Source organism: Sus scrofa, chromosome 16, assembly GCF_054392235.1.
Source record: "Sus scrofa isolate SSC_HxYL_T2T_F1_AM1 chromosome 16, Sscrofa_HxYL_maternal_Yorkshire_Landrace_v2.0, whole genome shotgun sequence".
Lineage (NCBI taxonomy): Eukaryota > Metazoa > Chordata > Mammalia > Artiodactyla > Suidae > Sus > Sus scrofa.
This window is the reverse complement of record NC_139398.1, coordinates 77660537-77687047: the sequence shown is the minus strand read 5'-3', so window position 1 is coordinate 77687047 and position 26511 is coordinate 77660537. Positions and strand designations below refer to the sequence as shown.

At 35.0% G+C, this 26511-nt stretch overlaps 1 protein-coding gene and 1 non-coding gene across 3 annotated transcripts in view; one reads left to right on the top strand and one right to left on the bottom strand.

Moving 5' to 3' along the window:
• Positions 1-26511, bottom strand: part of CLINT1 (clathrin interactor 1) — a 57786-nt gene that overhangs the window by 16364 nt on the left and 14911 nt on the right. For both annotated transcript variants that reach the window (XM_021076893.2, XM_021076894.2), the window contains exons 2-7: positions 11484-11588; positions 10832-10928; positions 8485-8593; positions 7392-7556; positions 3992-4169; positions 290-536 (exon numbers count right to left, since the gene is read on the bottom strand). In XM_021076893.2, coding sequence (XP_020932552.1) covers positions 290-536; positions 3992-4169; positions 7392-7556; positions 8485-8593; positions 10832-10928; positions 11484-11588 — 901 coding nt within the window. The remainder of the gene's footprint in view (positions 1-289; positions 537-3991; positions 4170-7391; positions 7557-8484; positions 8594-10831; positions 10929-11483; positions 11589-26511) is intronic.
• Positions 3481-3582, top strand: LOC146395667 (U6 spliceosomal RNA). The gene has a single exon (XR_014831671.1). It is a non-coding gene; the product is annotated as a U6 spliceosomal RNA (small nuclear RNA).

Sequence of the window (26511 nt, the reverse complement as noted above, 5' to 3'; positions counted from 1 at the left end):
CAGTGGTGATGTCTAGAGAAAACCAGATGCACCACATTCTGACTGACGACCTTTCCCAAATGAACCAAGAGTGTCATTCCTATTTTCAAACAAAGTACACAGACAATCACTTAGCAATTGGACAGGTTTCCTCCTCCAAAGAGAGTTCTTATTATTAATGACTAACACATGCCACATGATCTATAATTAATATGATTACCTAGAAATGCCCAAGCCTACTAATGCAGTAATTCTAAGTGTAATTTACAAAAATACAACTGTATAATGTGTAAACTCATGTCATTCCCACCTTCACTGAAGACTGAGGTGTATGAGTTGAAACATTCTGATCTGGACTTGCTTTGTCCCCCGTGTAATGTGCTGCTGCTCCAAGATCAATGGTTTTGGAAGGATTTGCTGTGCGCTTGTGTCTTGTGGTGGTGGTCTCTGTGGCCTGTGTGATGTGGATATGCTTTGTCGTCACAGTCTCCTCTTCATCTTTGAATTCACCTTTGGGAGATCTGCCTCTTCTTGCTTTCTTTTCCTCATCGCTGTCGCTAAAAGATATTAAAAATGGGGCAAAACAATAAGACTAGGGATTATTTTTAAATGGAACCCTCAGTGATTTGAGCTGAAGAATTTCAAACGCAGTAACACCAATATTTCATAATTTGACTATCTGACAGGTATCCGAATAATGATAAGTTTGGATTGGGGAGGGGAAGTGGGCACACACCAAATTCCCCAGGTAAGTCAAAAACACCGCCTCAAAAAAGTGTTTACATAATGTGTACAAATAAAAAAGTTTAAAATTATTCAAGTGCTTATTTATTATAGATTTAAAGTTTAACAAATAAAACAGCAGGATTATCATATCAGAATCAAATGATGAGACCCTAGCAGCTCAAACGTGTGCATTTGATAACCATTTCCTGAAATGGATTGTGCACAACTGATTACAGTTCCATTTATATAACATAATTCTGACACTGACTCTCATATACCAATGCAAATATGTAATAAAAATACTGTAATTTCAATGATTATCTTTTAAGTACTATCCTATCTGAAGTCAAATGATTAAACTTTCATTGTAAATGCGGAAAAATTAATGCACTTTACAATGATGCTCTATTTTACTATGTACAATCAGCAGATCAAACTTTCACATCACTAGGAAAATTGCTTCACAAAAAAATTTAAATATATTTAAAATATTTTGAAATAATTCCTTTCCAGGCACATTCAAAAACCTTTCTTAATGGTGCAAAAGAAAAAAAAATACATGATGAGTAAAAAAACCCCATATTTTTCATATGCCACAAATTAAAAATGACAGCACTAGTGTGTTCTCCAGTAATGAAGCATTGAGTTTTTCCCTGGTGCAAGTAGGACAGAGAGAGAAATTTCCTGAAATATGTTCTATTACCTGTATTACTTAATTTTAGACTAGGTGGTTTAATTTATAAATATTCTGAAATAAAACACTTAAAATTCTTAAAACTATGACTATTATCACTGATGCAATTTAACTCAGACTAATCCAAAGCAATTTCTACCTAAATATAAATCAGTTTGGAACCTGTATAAATTAAGAATCAAGAAGAATGGCTTCAAACACTGAGAAAAGAGGTTACATGTATTTTTTAATCTATAACCATTTTAGGGAATCTACAAGTTGCGACTAAATGTTCAAAAGACCTTGTCACATATTAATTTCTCAGCAACAAATGACCTAAAGATTCCCATTACCAGTCCTATAAATAAAACTGAAATTTCTTACCTTTCTGATGTCCAATGTGATAATTTCTTTACGAGGTGAGAATATAAAGCTGACTAGCACATAATGAAATGGATGCTTCATATCTGATCAATGTTTAAGAATTCCTGAATCTAATAATGAACTAGTAAGTCTGAAATTCTGGTGAACGTGCCAGAGAGGTCCCATACAACTTTGTCTAAGAAAACTCTTCAGTCAGGTATAGTCCAAGATATAAAGTCTCTGATGTGCTCTTTAGTTACTTAAACAAATAATAATACTGTATTTTCACTCTTTTAAATCTGAATACTCTCTCTCTCTCTCTCTCTATACTCTCTCTCTCTCTCTCTCTCTATATATATATATAAAAGATTTAGGAACTCTCTTTATATATATAAAAGATTTAGGAACTTCAGCAGACATGTCTTAGAAGAAATGTAAAAAAAAAAAATTTAAGGGAAAAACAAATTAAGAAGACAAAGAAAGAAGAGAAAAACTAAGGGTAGAATGCAAAGAAGAGAAAGTAGCAAAATAAGAATGAACAGAGTTAATTATATCTCTAACCAGCCTACCTTCTTGATTTCCATACTTCTTCAGGAAATAACAACATAATACATGGTCCCTATGTGTTCTCAATCAACCAAAAATGAAATAGAAAGGCCACGAGAACATTAATGAGGGGAAAATAGCACAGAGTATTTGAGGCAAGGTATCATTTTCCAAAGTTAAGTTATTTATTATTACCATATGCATAAAGTAGAAGATATACTCAAAGTACTAAAAACAAAATCTTTAAAGATTGTATTCCAGAATAGAGAGGAATTCCACAGATATAATAAATACGGAAACATATTGAAAAGACACTAAACAAATATTTCATAACCCAGAGAGTTTCAGAATTATATTTTTATTTCTTTTTAATGACCCTTGAGTCTAAACTGTTAAGGTATTTTTATAGGAGAAAAAGAGATGGTAGTTATACGAACTCACTTAAAGGCTTGGCCGCAACTCTGTTACTTGAGGCAAGTTCCACAGAGCCTGACTGGGCCTCAGGTTTTACTTTCAAAACATAAGGGTAAATTTCTTGCTCTAGTCTATTTAATAGAAATACAATGAAGCATAAATGGCAAAGATCTTATTAAACTTGTTTTTGCATATTAAGTGCTAAATATATTGCCCTTTTAACTGTCAGAAAAACAAGTTAATAGCCATACTGGTAGGTAAGAACAAAAAGTGAATGCTGAAAAGTTCCAAGTACTATTCTGTGTAAAACTAAATACAACTGCATACAGTTACATACAACTAAATATAAATACAACTAAATACAGTTTACAGAAAATGTAAACTGTGAAAATACAGGTCTACACCTGAAAACATTTTAGTCCAAAAATCCATCTGGATATTTTTTTCTGGTATACAATGGCATAGAATCTTAGTGAAATACCCACAGGAGGAACTTTTGTTTAAATTTAATATAATAATAAACTTCACCATCGTTCAGCAGTACCTTAGATCCCTGGATCATCAGATACCCAAGTACAAAATAAAAAACTATCAAAGTTCTTACTAGGGAAAAAAAAAAAAAGTCAATAAATGGCCTAAATAAAAACATAGGAAATGTGACCAATTTTAGAAATAAATGGACATAGACAAGGAAAGTGTGTCAGTATTAAAAGCAAACAGCTGTATTATATATGTGATATGTACATGTATGTATGTACACACACATACCCTATATACGTATACATCAGCAGCAAATACACTAAAGCTGGAATAATACAGAGGAAATCAGCATGGCCTTGTGCAAGGATGACATGCAAATTCATGAACTGTTCCATATTTCTGGACAGGGCAGGGGAGTGAAACTACTCTGCATGGTTCTGTAATGGTGGATATAATACACCTGTCAATTCAACAACACAGTGAGCCCTACTGCAAACAAAAGAGTTTAGTTAACAATACTGGTTATCAATTAATATATGTGCCACAGTAAAGCAAGATGTTGCTAACAGGAGAAACTGTACGTGTGTGCATGCTTGTGCTAGGAAGGGAGGGGTTATGTGGTAACTCCCTGTACTTTATGAACAATTTTTCTGTGAACCTAAAATTGCTCTAAAAAAGAAAATCTATTAAACAAACAAAACAAGCTGAACTTTGATGCCAATATCCAAAATAAACAAACAAAAAAACCTCCAAGACCTAGCAGCATAAATTTAGTATTTTCAAGAGACCCAGGAGACAAAGTGTTAATACCTGCATCTTTCTGGAGAGTCTTCTCTATCTTTCCTCCGAAACTTGCTGATGGTGTCATCAATTGTGCTTCCAATTTTATCACTCAGTTCACCTAATTTATCACTGAATGGAAAAGCACTCTTGTTTTTATCCCACTCCTCATCCCATTTTGATCTGGGCTCAGGATCATATCTTTCACCTATATAAAGCATTAAAAAGAGAAGCAACTCTAAGGATATTAAATTCAAAAGGTGTCTATAGTCCTTATTTCTGAAGCTTTTCCTCATAATAAAATAGTTTTCAAAGGAAAACAGAAAGCTCCCACAGTGCTGAATCAACACAATTACAGCAAGGCACAGCATGCAGTGTCAGTCATTAAATGGCAGGAATGCAGATTCAAAAGCTTTTGTTTATGAAAACTTACACAACCTTAATGTACAGCACAGCATATCAGGAAGTTCTTAAGGGCTGTTGAAAGGAGTAAAGGAAAGCACAAAAACCAACACAGGCTATATAAGCAAAAGAGAAATGGAAATCTTTTTGTTTTTACAAAAGTCACTTAATGCATTATATTTCATTCCTATCTCTTAATGGTTTTTTGATTATTAGAAAAGCCCTGGACAGCAACAATCTCTCAAAAAAAACCACAAACTAGCAAACACCATTCTAAATGCTACATAGCCCAGTATGCTGTAAAGATTCATAACTATCATTCTTTCCTATCAAACTAGAAAAATAACTCAGTGTATTTCATGGCATGGGAAAGTACCTTTCAATTACTGTAAAAAGAAAAGAATAATCTAACTACCAAAAGCCACACAGACTAGAATCATGAAACACGCTTAAGCAGTTCAGAACAGTGATAATCTAATCAAAGTCCAAACATACACTGGGCCTGGCAAAACCTAGGGAGTCTCTCATGTGAATTTGAGAATGGAGACAGTAGATTATTGGCAATGAAAAAAAGCTCCCAAATGTAAAGATCTGTTTTAGTCCTTGAACCTGAGGGCCTAAAGGAGAGTTAGGAATTATAATCCCTACGTGGAAACTCTTCCACTTTCATTTCCAGGTCCAAACTCAACTTAAGAGGTAAGAGGAGAAGGTATGGAGAAATCACATGAGGTTAAAAAGAAGAAAAGACTGAAAATAAAGACAGGGTGCAGAGAAAAAGGAAAGGGCAATGAGAAAGAGCAAAATAATCAAAAGGAGGATAACTAAACTTTTGTTCTCAACTTTGGTTAAGAAGTTCTAATGGCACACCTGTCCTTTGGAGACTGAACAAAACCATCATGCTGAATTGCTCACTAAAACCGCAAAGCCAAAAATTTCTAAGAGTTTGAGGATTTAAAAATATGTCCACTCAAATACCATATATCACATATATGAAATCTAAAATATGGCACAAATGAAGCTATCTATTTACAAAACAGCAATAGACTCACAGACATAAAGAACAGACTTGTAGTTGCCAAAGGGGAGGGAGAAGGAGTAGGACGGACTGGGAATTTGGGGTTAGTAGATGCAAACCATTACATTTAGAATGGATAAGCAATGAGGTCCTATTATACAGCACAAGGAGCTCTATCCAGTCTCTTGGGATAGACCATGATGGAAGATAATATAATAAAGGGAATGTGTGTGTTTAACTGGGTTACTTCACTGTACAGCAGAGTGGCACGACACTTTAAATCAACTATACTTTAATAAAAAATTAGCTCTTAAAAGTATGTCCACTAAATCTGAAAGTGACTACCAACTTAGAAGATGACAAAAATGTTTTCAAGAAAAAATTTAAGCCAGGATGGTTTTATAAAAATGAGTGGCTTTCCAACAATGTATATGTACACTTCAGTAACACTGTGATGATCTAGACTTTGAAAAGAAACAAATTTACAGGAAAAATAAAAGTAGATGAAAAATAAGCCAATTAGCATGGTGGACATCACACAAAATGAGTGCCAAGGATCCTGGATATTGTAAGACATTTCCTGATATCAAAATGAAAAGCATGTAAAATAAGGTTGAATACTTGTCTCTGAATAATATATATAGCATTAAAAATAATTTATAAAAGAACACGATGCAGATATGCAGATACATAGGATGATTAACTGTGTCTCTAATGCAGATGTTGTAATTCACTACGTCTGAAAATGTATCCAGTTGTCTAAATTTATCTAATCATATATTGTGAGAAAAAATAAAAAAGGGTTACTAGCAAATAGAACAAGGAAATGAGTTGCAAATGCCAATTTCTACCCAAAAACACGTTCAATTGCAAACGCTACTCTGAAAAAATCAAAGAATAAAATATCTACTTGGGCAAATAATAAAAAACTTACTTCTCTAAACAAATAAAACCTCCAAAACATATTTATGTGATTTATTTAAGAGAAACATTTTCACACCAATTCCAGAATTGACTTTTATGTAATCTTAGACATAGAAGAAAGGAATTTTTCTGCTGTTCAAAACCTTAGCCAATTAAGTGCAGTATTTTTTTAAGAGAAAAAAAAAATGGAGAAGTAAAGGAGTGAAGCTATTTTATAGATACAAGATAGGAAATAGATTTTTACACAGCTATAATGAAGGAGTTACGAGATCTCAGTATAATTCAAACACAAACTCAGACGTGGTTAGGAGCAGTCCAACACGCAGCTGCTAAGTACACGCAGCACTGGCTTGTCTGTGTATATGCAAAACGACCAGGGACTGTCAGTGTCCACAGAAGGCAGAACAAGTACAAAGGAATATGTTGTTGAAGAGAGTCCTCATTTTCTGTACCTGTTTCAATTGTCTAGTGAGCTATTTTAGAAAAACTGTATTATTACATTAAAAATACACATGAGAGATTAATGTTCTAGCTGTTCTTAAATGTGTTAGGAACAATAAAGCAAAAGGCCTAGATGAAAAGCTGCTGGCACTGTCAGTTACCTTTCTCTACGTCAAATTAACATGGTGCTTAATTAGGGAAAATGACTGAGAATAAACTAACTTCTAAGAAGCTCATCTATTTTTGGCCAAAACAGAACTAAATTGGTTTCAAATTAGGAGGATGAATCTCTTGATCCAATTTTGTATTTTTAACCCTCTAAGTAGTAAGTGGGAGAAATCCTCTTTTCTTTTTAGAATGGGAATCCCAAGAGCAAAGGGCAAATATCTGTTTTCTTCTCTGTATATCAACTTAAAGTTTAGTCATTCAATAATGATTAATGTTTAAAATCACATTCTTGAACCCACTTAAGTAAAAAATAGAAAGATTCCTAAGATCCACAGGAGCCAAAATGAGTATTACATATATCTTAGTATTCTATGTATTCCTAAAAAAAATCCATTTTTGTCCTCTTTTTTTCAATGATTTTTAAAATACAGCCAAGAAGCTAAATGAATGCTTAGGTGCCAATGTGTCTCTGATACTCACTGTATCTGAATCCTCCAACACTGTCTGAGGAAACCCCAACATACTTGTCTTTGTTCTTCTTTGCTTTCTTACGCTCTTCACGAAGCCTGTCATCATCTTGGGCAAATTCAACCAATTCTTTCACCTTCTGGCGAATATTTATACCTTGATCCTTGCCATGCTCATCTGTGAGGATGATAAGGGAGAAATAGAACCTTAAGAGTTCAGTTAATATATACCAAATTCTTTAATACACATACACAAAAAGACATGAAAATTTCAACATAGGAAACCAACGTCAATATTTTAAAATTTAAAGAAGGGGCAAATTGTGCTACTGAATTTTGTCATTTCCTCATCAAATCATATTGAGAGTCTTAATATGCAATTTTGGCTTCTAAGAGTGTATAAAGATGAACTAAAAAGGACCACAGACAACCATGCTAGGCAATATCAATTTAAAATCCACTAAAAACAATAAATGTTATTTTCTTCTCCTATAGTATTTTAGCAAAAAAAAGCAAAACTTACTTTAACATTTTTAATGATTGAAAAGGACCCAAACGCTTTAGTCTCCCTAATACAAGTTTGGAAATACTAATTATCAAGAGTTAGTGTAGCTCAAAAACTGAATTTTTAAAGTGCTTTTAACTGGGATATGTTACAAAATGAAACGTGTTTCGTTTGGTATCCTCTTTCACATTCAAAACACACTCTGGCCTTGCTGCCTTTGCACAGTAAATATTATTTGGTGGGAGGAAAAAAAAACCCAGCTTCAAACAGATGTGTGTGTTTTGGAGCTCTAACCTTTTCTTCCCATATGATTAAAGCTATTCCTTTATGGACACCACAGGGGACCAGTCTCCAGTGCATATTTTAATATAAACCCGAACACTCATGTTGCGTTGGTTCTGTTGTTATTAGCCAGTCTTTTCTGCAAGTTCTTGTCTTCACTAATTAATACTCTAGGGCCCCACGTCTTGGATTCTGCACTCGTCACACAACCAGCAACAGTCACATTCTAATTAGAGCAGAGAAGCTTCTAAGCTGGTTCAGGTGACTGACAACTCCAACTACTGTTTTAATTTGCTTATAAGGTTTTTCTATTGCTCACCTACAAAGTGGTAATTTTCCAGGGATCGCAAATCATAAATGTGTTCTCTGGCACTTGTAACAACACGCTCTGATCCATTCCTTATGAGGTAAGCTAGGAGTAGCAATGACTGTAAAAATAAAAAGCATCAAATGATTTACAAAATAAAATCTTGTAGAGTTCTGGTAAAAAATAATTCTAACATTAGCAAATAAATAATCTGTGTGTATGTATGTGTATGTTTCTTTACATTAAACTTTAAATACATTAAAAAAATCCATATTATCAATTTAAAGTTCCTCATACACCAAACATTGTAAATAATTATCAAGTGTCCACTAGATACCATATGTCAAAAGATTTTTTAAAAATTTGGATGTTAAGAAATATCTGAATATATGCTATAAACGAACACTTAGCTGGTTCAGTTTCATTGTTAGAAATACCAGCTTAAAGAAAATAATGGTAATTACATGATCCCACAGCATTTTCCTCAGATAAAATTTAATTTGGGGGGGGGTAATGATATGGCTTTTGTTTAAAAAAAAACTTGTTGCCAATAAACAGAAGAAAAAAACAATTATAGGATTTCTTTTTGAGGTAATAAAAATGTTCTGGTTTAGATAGTAGTAACTACTATAGAACTTTGTGAATGCACTAAAAACCAGTGGATTCTATATTTTGAACTCACCATCGATGATCAGATCTACGGAAATCTAGCTAGGTTAGAGAAACTGAGGGGCAAAAAACTTTTATCTTACACAAGATTTATTCTTTAAAAACATAGTTTACCCAAGAAGTATTAAAACAAACAAAAACCTCTAATTTAAAAAAATTTATAGAAATTTCAATTATTTCATCACTAATACTATACAAGCTAAAGGAATGAGTCAATGTTTTCAGAAGCAATCACCAACAAAGACTAAATAAAGCAATGAATTTCAGTACTAAAAGCCAGAAATCTTGCTTCCAAAGTTTCAAATATGAATATTATGTCACTTTGGAAAGCCCAGAAAAACATTCCAAGCAGCAAGAAAATACAGTGGGGATAGAAGAACAAATTACTCTCTTGTTTTATTTATTTATTTATTTTTTGCTTTTTGTCTTTTTAGTGCCGCACCCACAACATATGGAGGTTCCCAGGCTAGGGGGTCGAATTAGAGCTATAGTTGCTGGCCTACGCCACAGCCACATCAACACAGGATCTGAGCCGTGTCTGCAACCTACACCACAGTTCATGCAAAGCCGGATCCTTAACCCACTGAGCAAGGCCAGGGATCCAACCCAATGTCCTCATGGATACTAGTCGGTTGGTTAACCAGTAAGCCACGACGGGAATTCTGACTATCTTATTTTAGAATTCTACACTATATGATGAGATTAGAACTAAAATGAAAGGAATCTAATGACGAGTACGTATTTGTAAATTTTAAAATGTCAGAACTTTAATATTTCAGAATTTCTTATTACATTTAAAATTTGTGGAGTTCCCGTCGTGGCGCAGTGGTTAACGAATCCAACTAGGAACCATGAGGTTGTGGGTTCGGTCCCTGCCCTTGCTCAGTGGGGTTAACGATCCGGCGTTGCCGTGAGCTGTGGTGTAGGTTGCAGACGCGGCTCAGATCCCGCGTTGCTGTGGCTCTGGCGTAGGCCGGTGGCTACAGCTCCGATTCAACCCCTAGCCTGGGAACCTCCATATGCCGCGGGAGCGGCCCAAGAAATAGCAGCAACAACAACAAAAAAAACAACAACAACAACAACAAAAGACAAAAGACAAAAATAAAAAAAAAAATAAAAAAAAAATTTGTGGTGCACAATACTGTAATAATACTGGCAAATTTTTATGTAGAGATAAACCATATTAGAGGGTGGTTTTCATCTTAACTGCTCATACACTAAACATACTTACTATTACAGTTACTTCTGATATACACAAATATATGAAGAATTGTTTATGGTGACTAGAAAACAGAATACAAATAACAAATATACTTCTTTTACATGTTTTAAAATATTCTCTTTTTTTGGTCTTTTTTTTTTTAGAGCTGCACCCTCAACATATGGAGGTTCCCAGGCTAGGGGTTGAATCAGAGCTGTAGGGGTTGGCCTGCGCCACAGCCACACCAGATCCAAGTCGCATCTGTGACCTACACCACAGCTCATGGCAACACCGGATCCTTAACCCACTAAGCGAAGCCCCATAAATGCTAGTCAGATTCATTTCCACTAAGCCACAACAAGAACTCCTGTTTTAGAATATCCTATTCTAGGATTCAATGACCTCATAATCAGTAAAGTATGTACACCTTAAAATTTCAAGCATTTTTCTTCAACATGTCAAACAGTAAATACAGACTAATACCCATACCTTATAAACTCTTCTCCAATTTTTTTTGTTGTCTTTTAACATTCGTGACCAAAGCATGTTCATAAGTTCTGGAAATTGTTCATACATAAATGTAGCCCTGAAAAAAGAATCATTTTCCTCAAGAGTTTGCAATATGTTAATTTTGACAGTAGATGGCAGGCTTGTTCTAAGTTTTCCATGTTTTTCTAAAGAACTTAAAAAAATTAATAACTTTAATTCAAAGTTATTTAAGCTATATGCTTCTTTAAAAATGTCTTTCTTGTATTTTATATCTGGTACATTCATAAGTCCCACTAATCAATATCATATTTTACAAGCCCTTTATTCACTGGCATAGCTGTCCAGATGTTCATCGGAAAAAATTTTTCCTAGCTTTATTTCAAGTTACTTTATATGTATTTGTCAAAATTTTATATAGTAAACTTCAGTAAGTCTCTAAGCCTCACTGAAAAAGAAAATTTTTGTTTCATTTTTTTGAGCAAATATTTAAGGAGAATGAATCCTGTGTAAAACTTCTTCCGTTAATATATGAGTGATTATATGCAAAATTTATATCTGGCAGCTAAACAGTTTAAAACTGAAAGAAAATTTCACATTTCTGTGTAAAGATAGTTGGATTCTTTCTGCACTGCTGAGTCAAATTATCACTTACTTGGCAATCTCTCCCATGAGTTGCCCAGAAGGTCCCCAAGGATCGTCATTCGTTGCTTCTCGAACCTTAGACTCGATCTCTGAATAATTCATAACCACATTGGTGCTGCAGAGAAAAAAAATGCACGCACATACGCACAAAGATTAGCATCAAAACTGAGAAACACATGAAAACTTAATAATGACACTACTGGGTGTCCTAATGAGATACCTCTACAGGGTGGGAAAGAAAACATCTTTTGTGCACAAGCTACTCCAAGGACACTATATAACACATTTAAGTTATCTTTAAGAAGATTTTACTATTCCATTAGCCTTTTAAGAATACAGATGAGAGATTACATTAGAGCTGGCATAAATCCAGTAGAAAATGGCTTTAGGTCAAATTAAAAAGGAAATTGAACATGATAGAGTCTATTATAAACCTAAGTTGTCAGTGTGCTGACCAGACTTGGTTTACATGCAGTCTTAGCCTTCTTGCTTATAGAAATTCTGTAAATTAATGTGCAAAATTATATAAAAACTGAACATTATTTATACTATATTTTTAAAAAGCAATGAAAAAAATTAAAGATAACATTCTAAAGATGTTTAGAACCACTATGAACATTTTACTGCAATCCTTGTTTTTCACTTATGGTATCATTCAAATTTTCATGTCACTATAGAGTCACTGTAACTCTCACTTTTAATGGCTACATAACAGCCCAGCAGACCTTCCATTTAAGACTTCAGCAGTGGTCAAGAACATGGCTTCTAGGTATCAGAAAGACGTGACTTCTATTACTTCGTGATCTTTGGCAAAACTGTTTTAATTCCCTCAATCTCAATTTCCTCAAACATAAAATGGGAATAAGGAAGAATACTACTACCTCAAGGGTAACCTTATCAAATAAATGGTACACAAAGGTACAGTGGACATAGGAGGTGCTCAATAAATGTTAACTATTATTACTAGAGATGGTATCACCTATTAGAGTCTAGAAATATTAAATAATATTTTTATAAGAAAGAGCTGACTTTGAAAAGAACACCTTGCATTTAAGACGTGAGATGGCAAAATGTCTGGTTATTAAAAATGAAATTCTGGAGTTCCCGTCGTGGCGCAGTGGTTAACGAATCCGACTAGGAACCCTGAGGTTGCGGGTTCGGTCCCTGCCCTTGCTCAGTGGGTTAACGATCCGGCGTTGCCATGAGCTGTGGTGTAGGTTGCAGACGTGGCTCGGATCCTGCGTTGCTGTGGCTCTGGTGTAGGCCGGTGGCTACAGCTCTGATTCAACCCCTAGCCTGGGAACCTCCATATGCCGCGGGAGCGGCCCAAGAAATAGCAAAAAGACAAAAAAAAAAATAAATAAATAAATAAAAATAAAAATAAAAATGAAATTCTCATGCTTACATGGATTTAAGAATTCAAAGACATTCTGAGGAATAAATACTGTGAAAATGTAAAACTGTAGTAGTATTAACTTAACATCTAAAGCTCCGATTACTGAGGAATTGTTATATCAGATGCCTGTGAATATGGTAATTCAAATCACTGACTTTAAGTTTTAGAAAAAGTGAAAAAATAAAAATTTGGTAACTTAAGTTACACATACCTCACTTTTATTGTACGGTTTTTCAGTCATCACAAAGTTCAATTTTTTAAATGAGGAAAGCTTGGTTATAATTGGCACTCAAATTTCTCAAATATAATTTTCACATTTATTTCAAATACTTCAATTAATAAACAGTATTCAAATTTTAAAGGAACCATTATGCATATAAATGACATGCTAAATCACAGAATAAATGTGGCTTCTAGATTTACATTCAGAACACTGTTCTACTAAAATAGAAAAGCAAAATCCTATTACTTTCTTTCAAATCTCAGAGAAAAGCTGTCTCCTAACTGGTTTGATAACAAAAATACAAATTATTTCTATGGCCTCCTTCAAAATTTAAGACTATTAATGGATTTTTATATAAAACCCAGTTATAATTCTATCACAAAATTTTTTATGTATAAATGTAAAGAAATAATTTTTTTTTCTAATTTTGCCAACAATGGAACCAAAATAAAATAAAGGCAGCCAATGACCTATGTGCATGCAACTTAAGATGCCACAAAGTAATGGATTTCAAAATGCTTTGTTTATCCTACTGGCTGAAGAATGCGTGACTTGGGCAGTTAGAAGTGTCAAAATGCAGCTGTGGGAATGAACAATAGCAATTAGGACTAAAATTCATCCAAGCATTGCATGGCCAAGAATGCACTTGCAATCTGTTTTCATTGTTTAATTTGTTGGAGAACAAGATGAAAAGAGTTAATCTCTAGTCCACGTACATGAAATATTTTTACTAGAGCCTTCATAAATGCTGTAGCGTTTAGAACACTACTTTCCTTGTTCAAGCTACAAAAGCCCATGGGTCAAATGAGAAAGGTCCTGTTTCCCTAACCCTTCACAAGATTCTTAACTGAAGGCCTGTGTGTTTGAGTGCTGTGTGTTTAAGAGGGTGAGGTGGCAGAGAGCCAATAATTTAAGAATTTCCTTATTTCCTCCGTTGAAAAACAATGGGAACTATGTAAAATGACACCTTGCCATTAGCACACCATCATAATATAAAGTATATCCATGGTAAAATATGGCAACAAAATAACAAAAAGTAACAAAGTTAGAACACTTCCATGAAGAGTATCAGGCTCTATTTTAAATGAAATGGTTGCTTTCCAGAAACTGCAGTGTTCTTAAGATGAGGTCTGATGGCATAAAGAATTCCAAAACAAAGTATTTTTAAGCTGCACTTAATTCAGAAGCAAATGTAAACTAAAACAAAACAACACTGTATAGTTTGGCCTTATTCCAGATCATTTAAAAATAACTATTTCTAAAAAGGTAGAAATGGCATTTTTGACCCTTCCTTTCCCATGTTTTCTGTTGCCCTCAATCCACACCCTACCCATAATTCCAGTGACCTTTTAAAGAAAGGAAAATAACTCCCTCCTTCTCCCCAAAAAAAGAAAGTTAAGAAAAAAATTATGTCCAGATGTGAAAGGAAAAAAAATCTAGTTTAATTCCTAAAACTTCCTATGATTGTTTTAAGAATGGATAATTCAGACACTAGAGGGGGATCTCTCACCAGTTTTTTTAAAACACACACAAAATTCAGACAAATGTCAAGGATCTGTTCTACCAACAAAATTATAGGAAATTACCAGGGAATGACCGGAGTAAAGTATGTAAGAAGCTGCTCACGTTCTGAAGGTTTTCACCTTAAAGCAATATTAAACCACTGCCTTTATAAGGATAAAATCCACAACTACAATCAATCCACAGTGCTTTTATACATACACTTTTACACTTGCCCTCAAAACACTCCAGCAATAGTAAGTAGGGCAGGACTAAGAGTCCCCAAAGAGAATACTTAACTCTGAACAAGCCAGCACTACTCACTCACTGGATTTTTAATGCCAACTACTACAAGTTACCATCCTCAAGTCCTGTACACATGCTTCTATGGCTATATGAACACAGCCGATATTCAGTTAAGTCAAGGATTGATTATTCAATTTGTAAATAATTACTGTTCATTTTGGTCTTCCACTTTATTCCCCATTTTCTGCTTATTTTGCTGCTCACTGCTGATAAAATATCAAGTTAATTTATTTGATAATGGTTTGGGTCCATGTTGTAGAGGCAAACTTGGTTGAAAGTAAGAGCTAAAATAAAGCTTTTACTCACAAGATGGTCAATGCTGCTTCCAATCTGCATTAAGAATAATCAGTAAAATGAATAAGAAAAAACTTTACTAGTCCTTATGCTATTTTTTCTTGCTAGAAGTTCAAGAATATGCTTTGCTAAAATAAATACCCCCCGAAAAAGACAAAGGATACACATAATCCAGTCCTAACTGTGAATAAAAGAATATGAAAAATGAAACAGATTTATTAGCAAGAAGTCTTTTTCCTAGCCTTAAAATTTTACTTCTTAAAAAAAAAGTCAAATAGGTCTGTATTTTTCATATGGTTTCTACTTTTTGTTTAAAGTTATTATAAAGACTTCATTCTTTGATCAGGAAAAAATACTTAGCACTATTTTTAGATGGTTAAACTTATGTGTTTAGGTTAAAGTTGTGTTTTGCTGTGTGAATATCCACACTTAAAGACACAAGAGAGTCAGAAAAACAGAGGCAGCAAGAGACAGAGACAAATACAATATTCAGAGTAATGGTTTTAAATAATGGGCTCTTTTATTGTCTATTTTCTTTTTCCTGTATTTGGCAAATTCTTCCCCATGAACATTATGTTGTAACCAAGGGAAAAGTAATAAATGCCATTAAGAATTCTAAAGTACTATATCATCATTAGCAACATTTTAACTATTTATAGGCAAATAAGAATCATGGTAGATAGACCACATATTATTTGTACTTCCAAGGTCTTGTTACCAGGCTAACAAGTAAGTGCAGCAAACCAGTACCTAACATATATGTATACATAATAAAATATATATACCAAAAGCTATGTGTGTAAAACCACAGGGAACAATTTAAGTACCTAATACTGAAACATGATTAAAAAAAAAAAAAAAAAAAGCGAAACACAAAGCTGTATTAGGGAAGAATGATTCCCAACATTAAAACCTGTATTTACATGACCTCTTAATCTTAAAGCTACTAAGATTTCAGAAGATACTTTTATGATAGAGGTAAAAATATATTATGCTCCCTGTAAAATAGCAGTATTTAAAAAAACCTTTTAAAAACAATAAAACATTCCTAAATGAACAGTGACAAAGACAGTTTGTTCAGGTAACAAGTTACCCAGGCCAGGAAAATTTGCTCCTTTTAAAAAATGATTCTAACCAACAGAGCAAAGAAATAGCTTTAAGAATACTTGCTCCAAAAGCTACATAATGGACCACGTGACATTCGTTTTTCATCAGGGGATCATGGTCTTCACCACATTACCCTTATCCACAAGCTAAACATTTAGAGGTTTAATACTCGTGTTTTAAAACCAAGTTACCTGTTACTACAGTCCTGTGAATACTAAGAAATTTAAGGTCAATAACCTAGTACTCCTAAATTCAACAAATACATAACTTTCATTATTAGCAGAAAATCTGAGTGTATAGAAATGGGGTGTAGAGGTGGAAAGACATTTATCCACTTGGCTGGATTATCTGCTATCCATCAAAACAAAACAAAACAAAAAACCAAAGCCTATTCTTGATCTGAAAATGAAACACAAAGCAATGAGTAATGTCTTTTTTTTTTTTTTTTGGTCTTTTTTTGCCATTTCTTGGGCCGCTCCCACGGCATATGGAGGTTCTCAGGCGGGGGTCCAATCGGAGCTGTAGCCACGGGCCTATGCCAGAGCCACAGCAACTCGGGATCCAAGCCACGTCTGCGACCTACACCACAGCTCACAGCAACGCCAGATCATTAACCCACTGAGCAAGGCCAGGGATGAACCTGCATCCTCATGGTTCTCAGTCTGATTCGTTAATCACTGAGCCACAAGGGGAACTCCTACAATGAGTAATGTCTTAACAATGAAAAGTTAATTGAGGAATTAATGTTGCTAAAGCAGATGTTACCATATTTGATTATATAGTATCTTAGTTACAAAATAGTTACAGTGCTAAACCATGGGGAAAAACTACAGCACTCCCTCTCCTATCTTAAGAAGAAAACTAATGAAATAAATATTGAAAACTGCAGAAGAAACAACAAACTCAATGCTTGCTACCTTCTCCCTAGTGCTATGGCACTAGCAAAAGCTCTCCTACCAAAACATAAATGAATAAACTGAATAAATAGAAAATTTGAGTGAGAAAGGGAAAAATATTTAATAGCATCTACTTAGGAGAGAAATTCAAATAAACTACTCCCAGGATCACATGACTAGTAAAAAGCAATAAACATCCAAATTTCATTACGTTTTCTAATTCTAATTAAATGTGGCCCATTTTCTATTATTTACATTATACCCTAAAACCAGAGAATGAGTAATATCCTCTGAGCTAAATGAAAAGCCTACTAGTTTATATAAGATAAAACAAATTGAGCTACTAAATGCTGAATTAATGTTAAAAGATACATTGAGTCATGGAAATTACATTTTCTTTGATTTTATTAAAATTAAATACAAACTACCAGTTGAAAAGAAACCAGTGTACCTTCTATTAAACACACATAATCTTAAAAACAAAATATCAGTTCAAATGGGAAAAAACTAAAATTGAAGACATCTAGAATCTGAGGTTCTCTTGCCCATTCTTCTTCAAAAGTAGCTTTCAGAAAAGAGTAACCTGGTTACTTAAAAATACAAATATACCCTACTTCAATTCACTTGTTCATGTGCATATTATTCATGACTTCACCTCTTTACACAGCAGATTATGCTAGATTACGTATCTTGTTTTCCTCTTCACTTTTCAAGAGGGAATATTGAAATGCTAAATGCTAAAATATTAAACCTGCTGCTTTAAAAAATAACAAGAATTTATACTTAAAAAATGAAGCTAAATAAATATTAGAGAGCAATTTACTGCTAGGTTTTATTGAGAGGGGAAGGGAGTCCCATAGCCCATTTGAAAGCTTCTAACTTTAGAATAATTTGGGATACTTAAAGATCAAGTTATATATTATAACTAGATACCTAGTACATTTTTAGAAACATGGTACAGACAGAAAAACTAAGTCCAACTCAAGCTGCTTGCCTATATGACATTAAAATCACAGAAAATATATTAATAAAGACACTACTTTTAATTGTTCCCTCCCCATAGACAACAGAAAGGCAGCCCTAACTGGTAAATAAGCATTTTTGAAATTCTAATTGTTTTAACTTGTAAGGAAATTAAGGACTATACTCTTCCCCCTCCTTTTTTTTGGTCTTTTTGTCTTCTTAGGGCTGCATCGGTGGCATATGGAGGTTCCCAGGCTAGGGTCTAACTGGAGCTATAGCTGCTGGCCTACGCCAGAGCCACAGCAACACCAGATCCACAGCAATGCCAGATCCGAACTGTGTCTGTGACCTACACCGCAGCTCACGGCAACACCAGATCCTTAACCCACTGAGTGAGGGCAGGGATCAAACCCACAACCTCATGGTTCCTAGTGGGATTTGTTTCTGCTGCGCCATGACGGGAACTCCCAAGGACTATACACTCCTTTCTTAAATCAAAAGCTAATTCTCACATCAATTCTACTATCAAATCCTTTGATCCATTCTAACTAATGCTGGCCTTCAATTTCAACAATAGTTCAGGCAGGTATTATCATGGGTGTGGAGAAGAGAACTACAGAATTTTAATCTTTGATGTTTTCCTATTACTGAACACTGTTGATTGATACAGAACAGTATTCTTATAATCTTAAGAATTTACACTCCATTTGTACTACTTACAGATAAAGTGGAAAGATAAATTCTATAAAACTATTTTTGGTGAAAGTATTTTTTACTTGGGGGGAGGGGTGAACAGGGAGCAAACTAAAACACTGAACACTACTCTGCAGGTAAAACTCTAAGAATAAATCCCTAACATACATTACTGAAAGATGAAAATCTTTGCTTATCTTCAAAATTATGTTTATAGAGACTCCTGACAAACTCTCAGATTCAATCAATAATTAAAGTATCATGTGCATATTATACTTCCTCAACACAAGGTAACCAATATTTAAATTCACCAAACTTTATTTCTTAGGTAAGAAACTTTTGCATGGTGGAACACTTTCCATAAATTTCTTTTAATGATTCCATATAGATGTGACTGTGTCATCAATGCAAGGCCATCATCAAACCCGGCATGTTCCTCTCTAAATGTATGTAAAATTTCTATTTTCTGTCTATGAATCACCATTTTCTGAAGCACTCTCACACTCACCACCAGTACTGGAGGCTGGCTTTCTTTCAGTCTTTTTTTTTTGGTCTTTTTGTCTTTTCTAGGGCCACACCCAGGGCATATGCAGGTTACCAGCCTAGGGTCCGAATCAGAGCTGTAGCCGCCGGCCTACGCCACAGGCACAGCAATGCCAGATCTGAGCCGTGTCTATGACCTACACCACAGCTCATGGCAACAATGCCAGATCCTTAACCCACTGAGTGAGGTCAGGAATCGAACCAGCAACCTCATGGTTCCTAGTTGGGTTCGTTAACTACTGAGCCACGACGGGAACTCCTCTTTGAGTCCTTTTTTACAAAAAAGTTAAGTTGGTTACCACAGCCCCAGAATTGGAGCACAACAAAGCCGAACTACAAGGTAGATGCCAGGGACTGGCTTAGCAAAGTGGCTAGTTCCCACACATGCAAGTCAGATTTGGATCCTAACAAAATTATACACATTTCCTGTTAACAAATCTAGATCTGTTTTAAAAAGTTAAAACTCTCAACGGAAAAAATCTATCATGAATTTACTGCATTTTAGAAAGGACAATGGTTACACAGTAGGAAATGTAATGCAAAAAAAAGAAAAAAGTAATCTAAGAACTTTTATCAGTAACTGACATTAACCAATTCATAATGTTACTTTCTCTTTTAATCTCTAAAAATACCCATTACAGATTATCAGTATTCTGAATGATATCTTTATCTAAAGATTTCAAGCTTTAAAACCAGCATGCCAAGTCCATACAATTTCACGACGTTCATCAAAAAAATACTTGGCTCTTGCATATATGAGTTTAATAATATTCCAGGGAAATTTCCAGTATTGATTCAATACTAGTTTGCATAAGCCCAAAGTAACCAGACCCACATCTAAACTTTCTGAGATTCCTAACAACTGATTTATCTTTTAATTATAAAGTTGTCTTAAGATGTAACTAGCCGAAATAATAAATCTTAAGAATTTTTGCCAAAAAAACAGAAAGTCATTATTTTATGGTTTATGTAGAATTCAAGGTCAGGAAAGACTACACAAAATGAATAATCATTAAAGAAGTCAGCACTCCAAATTTAGTTTCAAATGGCAAACTATGTACCAGACTATTAAAGTATATATAAATTGATCACTAGAAAGAAAAAAATTTATAGACACAGCAACTAAAATACCTCATTTTATAAGAAAGATCATTAAATATTTATAGTCCAACATAGTCTTTTGGGACACACACTAGAAATCATGTATGATTATTCAATGCTTCAAAAAATATAGGAATTGGTCCAAAAACAAAAAACAAAACACTTCGACCAGGATGAATGGCAACTGGATTTCTGCCCCTCAAAGCCTGTCATTTAACTCTTTTTTCCAAAAGGTACCGACCCCTTGATCACTATTAAGTGTGACTTAAACTGGCAACCTTTCAAGGAAATAGATTAGTAATTTATGTAACAGATGTGCAAAGGAAAACTACATGGATGAGATAAGCCAAGAAAAACATCCTGATGTCCACATCTAAATTATGACCTGTGGGAGGAACAAACTATAAAACTATTTCCCTTTCCTTACAACTTCAGTGGTTAGCAATACCAAATTAAATAATCCACTTGACAGCAGCCCATATTCAGACATTAAAATGGGTCTTAACTCCAGGAATTGTTCCAAAACACAAAGCCACACTAAAGTAAAATATTGCACATCTATGTACTTTCATAATCTGCTTCATCATTTATGGCTATTTTGTGGAAAAGCAAAATAATACGTATATTAATTGTTCAGTAATTTATTAGAAAGGAACAGGGTCAGTATCTTGTCTCTGATCCCTGAACAAATCAAGAATGCATGTGGTTTCCTCATCTGAAAGGTAGTTCCTAAGCATTACAAGAGTAAATGAAATGATGTGTATTTCTGCCAGTATTTACTATTTTTAGTTTGAAGATACTCATTGACATTAATACTTCCTACTTACCATCTCATTCATTGTTGTGGAACATTACTGGCAGCCCACCTGACCCACAGTGTGGACAATGAAATGAAGATTTCGAGGCTATAGCTATACAACAAGGCAGAAATGACTATTATTTTTAAAATGGCCAAAGATATGGAGATGGGACATGACAAGTATCAATATAAACACTAGCAGAGAACTGCCATTGTACACTTCAATAGAGTCTACATTTTGAAGTTCAACCTTCTTAATTATCTTGGTACACTACCAACCATGAGCTGGGGTTTTATTTTACATTAAGCAGCAATTTCTCCTGTAGTGGTAATCTGACATCATCTGATAAAGTCGCTAACATTTCTTGGACTCACTAATTCACATCAACTAGTGCAATCACACATCCCAAAGCAAGTTGTGTGAAAATCAAAGACTTTTAAGCTAGTTAAAAAACTTACCTAGCATGAAGTTCATATCTACAATTTAGAGATATGAAAATTCTGAGCTTTCAAAATGCCAAAAGTAAGGTCCACAGAACTCAATCCATGAGGTGTCTAGCTGAACAAAGAATGTTAGAAAAGCCATGACACCCAATTTCTTTTCTTTCTTTTTTTTTTTTTTCTTTTTGCCATTGCTTGGGCCGCTCCCACGGCATATGGGGGATCCCAGGCTAGAGGTCGAATCGGAGCTGTAGCCACCAGCCCATGCCAGAGCCACAGCAACGCAGGATCCGAGCCACGTCTGCAACCTACACCACAGCTCATGGCAACGCTGGATCATTAACCCACTGAGCAAGGCCAGGGATCGAACCCGCAACCTCATGGTTCTTAGTTGGATTCGTTAACCACTGCGCCACAACGGGAAGTCCAACACCCAATTTCTTGATCATGTTTCTTCTGCAACAGCACAAAACATTACATTAGGAAATGTTTGGATGTCCATGGGTGTTGACGGTTTATACAGAGGCCCTTCTACCATCTCTCTAGCATAGATGCTGCTATCATGACCTGGACAGCTGACATACTGACAAAAAAAGCTGTCCCAACATAGGCTAGTCCTACAATGCTAAGGAGTTATTACTTTCCTGAGAGGTACTCTGGCAGCAAGCAATAAGATTTGGGGAGGCAGGCAAAAGGAAAGACTTTTGATTTCATCAAAGCAGGATGAAAAGTTGCTTCTAAAATGTGGCAGCAATGGTGCTTGGAATAAGACAGCAATAGAACAGGCAGAGAGACACAACTAGAAAACTCTTCCTTTCATGAATTATTAGGGAAATGCAAATCAAAACTACAAAGAGGTACCACCTCACAGCAGTGAGAATGGCCATCATTAATAAGTCTACAAATAATAAACGATGGAGAGGGTGTGGCAAAAAGGGAACACTCCTATACTGTTGGTAGGAATATAAGTTGGTACAACCACTCTGGAAAACAGTATGGAGGTTCCTCAGAAAACTAAATATAGAATGATCATGTGATTCAGCACTCCAACTCCTGGGCATATATCTGGACAAAACTATAATTCAAAAAGATACATGCATCCCTATGTTCACTGCAGCACTATTCACAATAGTCAAGACATGGAAGCAGCCTAAATGTCCATTGACAGAGAAACGGATTAAGATGTGGTAACATATTTGATGGAATACTACTAGGCCATAAAAGAACAAAATAATGCTATTTGCAGCAACGTGGATGCAACTAGAGATTCTCACATCTAGTGAAGTTATAGTCAGAAAGAGAAAGACAAATACCATATAATAAATATCATTTATGTGTGGAATCTAAAATATGGCACAAATGAACCTATCTATAAAACAAAAACAGACAGACATAAAGAACAGACTTGCAGTTGCCAATGGGGAAGGAGGAGGGAGTGGGATGGACTAGGAGTATAAGGTTTGTAGTAGATGCAAACTATTACATTTAGAATGGATAAGCAATGAGGTCCTACTGGACAGCAAAGAGAACTATATCCAATCTCCTGGGATAGACCATGATGGGAGATAATATAAGGGAATGTATAACTATATATGACTGGGTCACTTTGATATATAGCATAAATCTGCACAACACTGTATATCAACTATAATTTTAAAAAATGTACAGCACTATACAATTTAAAGAATCATTCAATAAAAAACATGAAAAAAAAAGGAAAATTCCTTTCATAGGAAAAACACAACATAAAATTATATGAACACTAACCATTATCAACTATAAAAACACATGTACATGTGGACAAAGTCTAAAGTAAAAAAAATGCTGGGATGGGGACACATTTAAAATTTACACAATGAAAAAAACATTTTTTTTTTTTTTTTTAAGAAAAGAAATGTTGCACTTTATGAAACTCCTCTTCACTTGCTAGGTTAGTGTCCACCAATTGGGCTGATTTAATCCTCCCAGGATCAGCTTCCACTGCCCTGGCTCAGGAGCCTATGTGTTACATCCATGCCCCATCCACACAGATAAAAGCTTTCTGAAAAGACAGCTATGGACAGAAGGCCAGAAGGTAAGAGTGTCAGGTTGCTCTCTGCCCCTCAGCTAGCTGCAGAAGAACACTGCTGTCTCAACAGGAGATCATTCCCAAGGATTAAATGCCAGCCCCAACTCAAAACAATTTCTGTTTTCAGCTGCCTTTTTCATCACATATCTCTGTAACTATTAAGATTTTCATTTTTTCTTTTGTTCTGAAACAGTACTCCAGTGTTTTGTGAAAAATACTCTGGGACACATTAATAGGTGTTACGTGAGAAATGTGTTCCATGGTGAGGTTTAGGAAATGTTATGTAAAACAAAGGCAACTTTATTACTGCAACACTTCTCGGAGACTTTACTATTCTCATGTGCACCGTGAGTCTCCAAGAACGGGACTATATTAAACACTTCTAAAACTTTGGGGACAACACACCTTTTCCCTGGAGCATTTTATAAATGCCCCAAGAAACCCACTTTAGTATATTTTCTTAAAAAGCCCTTTTCCCTAAACTTCCAAAAATACTGTCACCATTGTTTTTATTATCTGCTATTTCTTATTTTTAACCCAATGAATGACTTTTCCTTTAACCTTTTATGCTTTTAAACTCTTATCTGTTAGCTGGCTTTCCACCTTTTACCTTACTCTACTTCTTATTTTATCATATTTTAAAAAATTCTTGATTGAACTTTACTGTTGATCTTAGTTTTCAATATTATTTTAAGTCTCATTTGTTTTATTCTTTTTGTACCATTTTTCCCCAATGGATGTTTAAAAACTTTTCAACTTTACACTAAAGTTCTCAATATTTTAGCTTTGTTTTAATTTCCTAATCCTCATTTAATTACCTTATGTTAAACATCTTTCTTTTTTCTGTATATTTTACTTACATTTTATAATGCACAGATGAACAAAAATCAGCAGCGAGCTCGGGAAAAAGAGATGGGGTAGCCTTTCTCCACAGCCTCTTACTCTCACACTAGTAGCTGCTATTCTAGGTCCCCTCATACAGAGCTAACATTTTTCACAAGGATCAATTAAATACATATACGAGATACCCCAAAAGAAATTAGCTTTATCAAGTCCCAAGAGTGGAAAAAAACGATTAATTTTACAAATCAGAGCTGCTTTTTGACAATAAAATTAGCTTCTACGGATTTTAGAGGGAGCAACATGAAGGCAACTTCACTACTCTTTACCCTGAAATATGATTTCAGGGCACATCATAAAGCCAGGCAGGCTGGGGGCAGTTGGTGGGATGTTTGGAGTCATCTTTGGGAGTCTTTTCTTTCAGTGCCCCCTTTCCATTAATTTACAAGACCTGGTCACCCTGCATTAAAAATACAGGCAGTCACCTCTACCCTAGATGCCTACAAAAGCACTTAACAATCTCTCCACTTCAGGTGTATTCTCCTTTTATTCATCCTCCACCACCAGATTCATCTTCCTAATATTTAGTGTTGGCCATGTTAGTCTACCACAAATTCATTACTATCTTCCTCCTCCTGTAGACAATACTATTTAGGGTTACAGCTTGACCATCACTATTGATTACTTCTCCCTCCTCTTCTTAGCCAGCATCTAATTCATTCCCAGGCCCTTTCAACTCCTTTTTCTAAGGACCTCTCAAATGTGTCAATCTTCTTTTTCCTTCTCACGATGCCACTACCTTAGTCCAGGGTGACCACCATTTCTTATCCAGATTATTGTCAACAATCTTGTAACTAGTGTCTCTGCTTCTCCTCTATCTCCCAACAGGCTATAGTCAATGTGAACTCTTGCTGAAATACAAATCCTATCTGTCTGAGCCCTTATTTTAAATCCAGCAAAGGCTTACTTATTACCTTTAAGATGAAGTCCACATTCCTTCATGTGAGATATCCATTCACCTCTTCACTCCCAGCACTGTCATTCTCTCCAGGTCTTTACACATGCTGTTCCCTCAGTTTCTTTCTTTTTTTTTTTTTTTCAATGGTTGCACCCAGGGCATATGCAAGTTTTCGGGACAGGGAGTGAATCTAAGCCACAGCTGCAGCAAGGCCATATCCTTTAACCCACTGTGCAGGTTTAGGGATCAAACCTGTGCCTTTGCAGCAATCCGAGCCATTGCAGTTGGATTCTTAAATCCAACTAAATCATCTGTTTCTAAATCATCTGCCCACCCATCCATCCTCTTAAGTCTACCTCATCATCCGATTTTAGCTTAAATGCTACTTACTCCAAGAAATCATCTTTTAACCCTGGGGTTCTGCCTACATGTTCTACATAGTAAAGCATAAAGTTCCTTTATTTTGAATTAAAACTAAAACCAGTACACTTTATAATGGGTATGTTGTCTACTTGTCTGTCCCCCCTCTGAACTAAAAACATCAGAGGATACACACTGTCTTACTTACTTAAAGATCTCCAGTACCTGCATCTTGGTGACAGGTACATCTCGCATGGTGACAGCAGATATTTGAGAAATATTTATCATGTAATTGAACAAAAGGATTAAAATTCTTAAATAGCTTCTTTCTTCTAACTAATCAAGTCCTAATTGATCATTCAGGGGATCAGGACCCGCATGATCTAGCCTCAACCTATCTGTCTACCCCTTTCTTCCACTACTACTGCTTCATTTACTTCATGGGATAATTGTACTGTATTACTAGCTGAAATTTAAGCATGCCCTTTATTTTCTTACCTGAGTAACTGTTCACTCCTGGAATCCCCCCAACATCTTCTTTCAGTTAAAA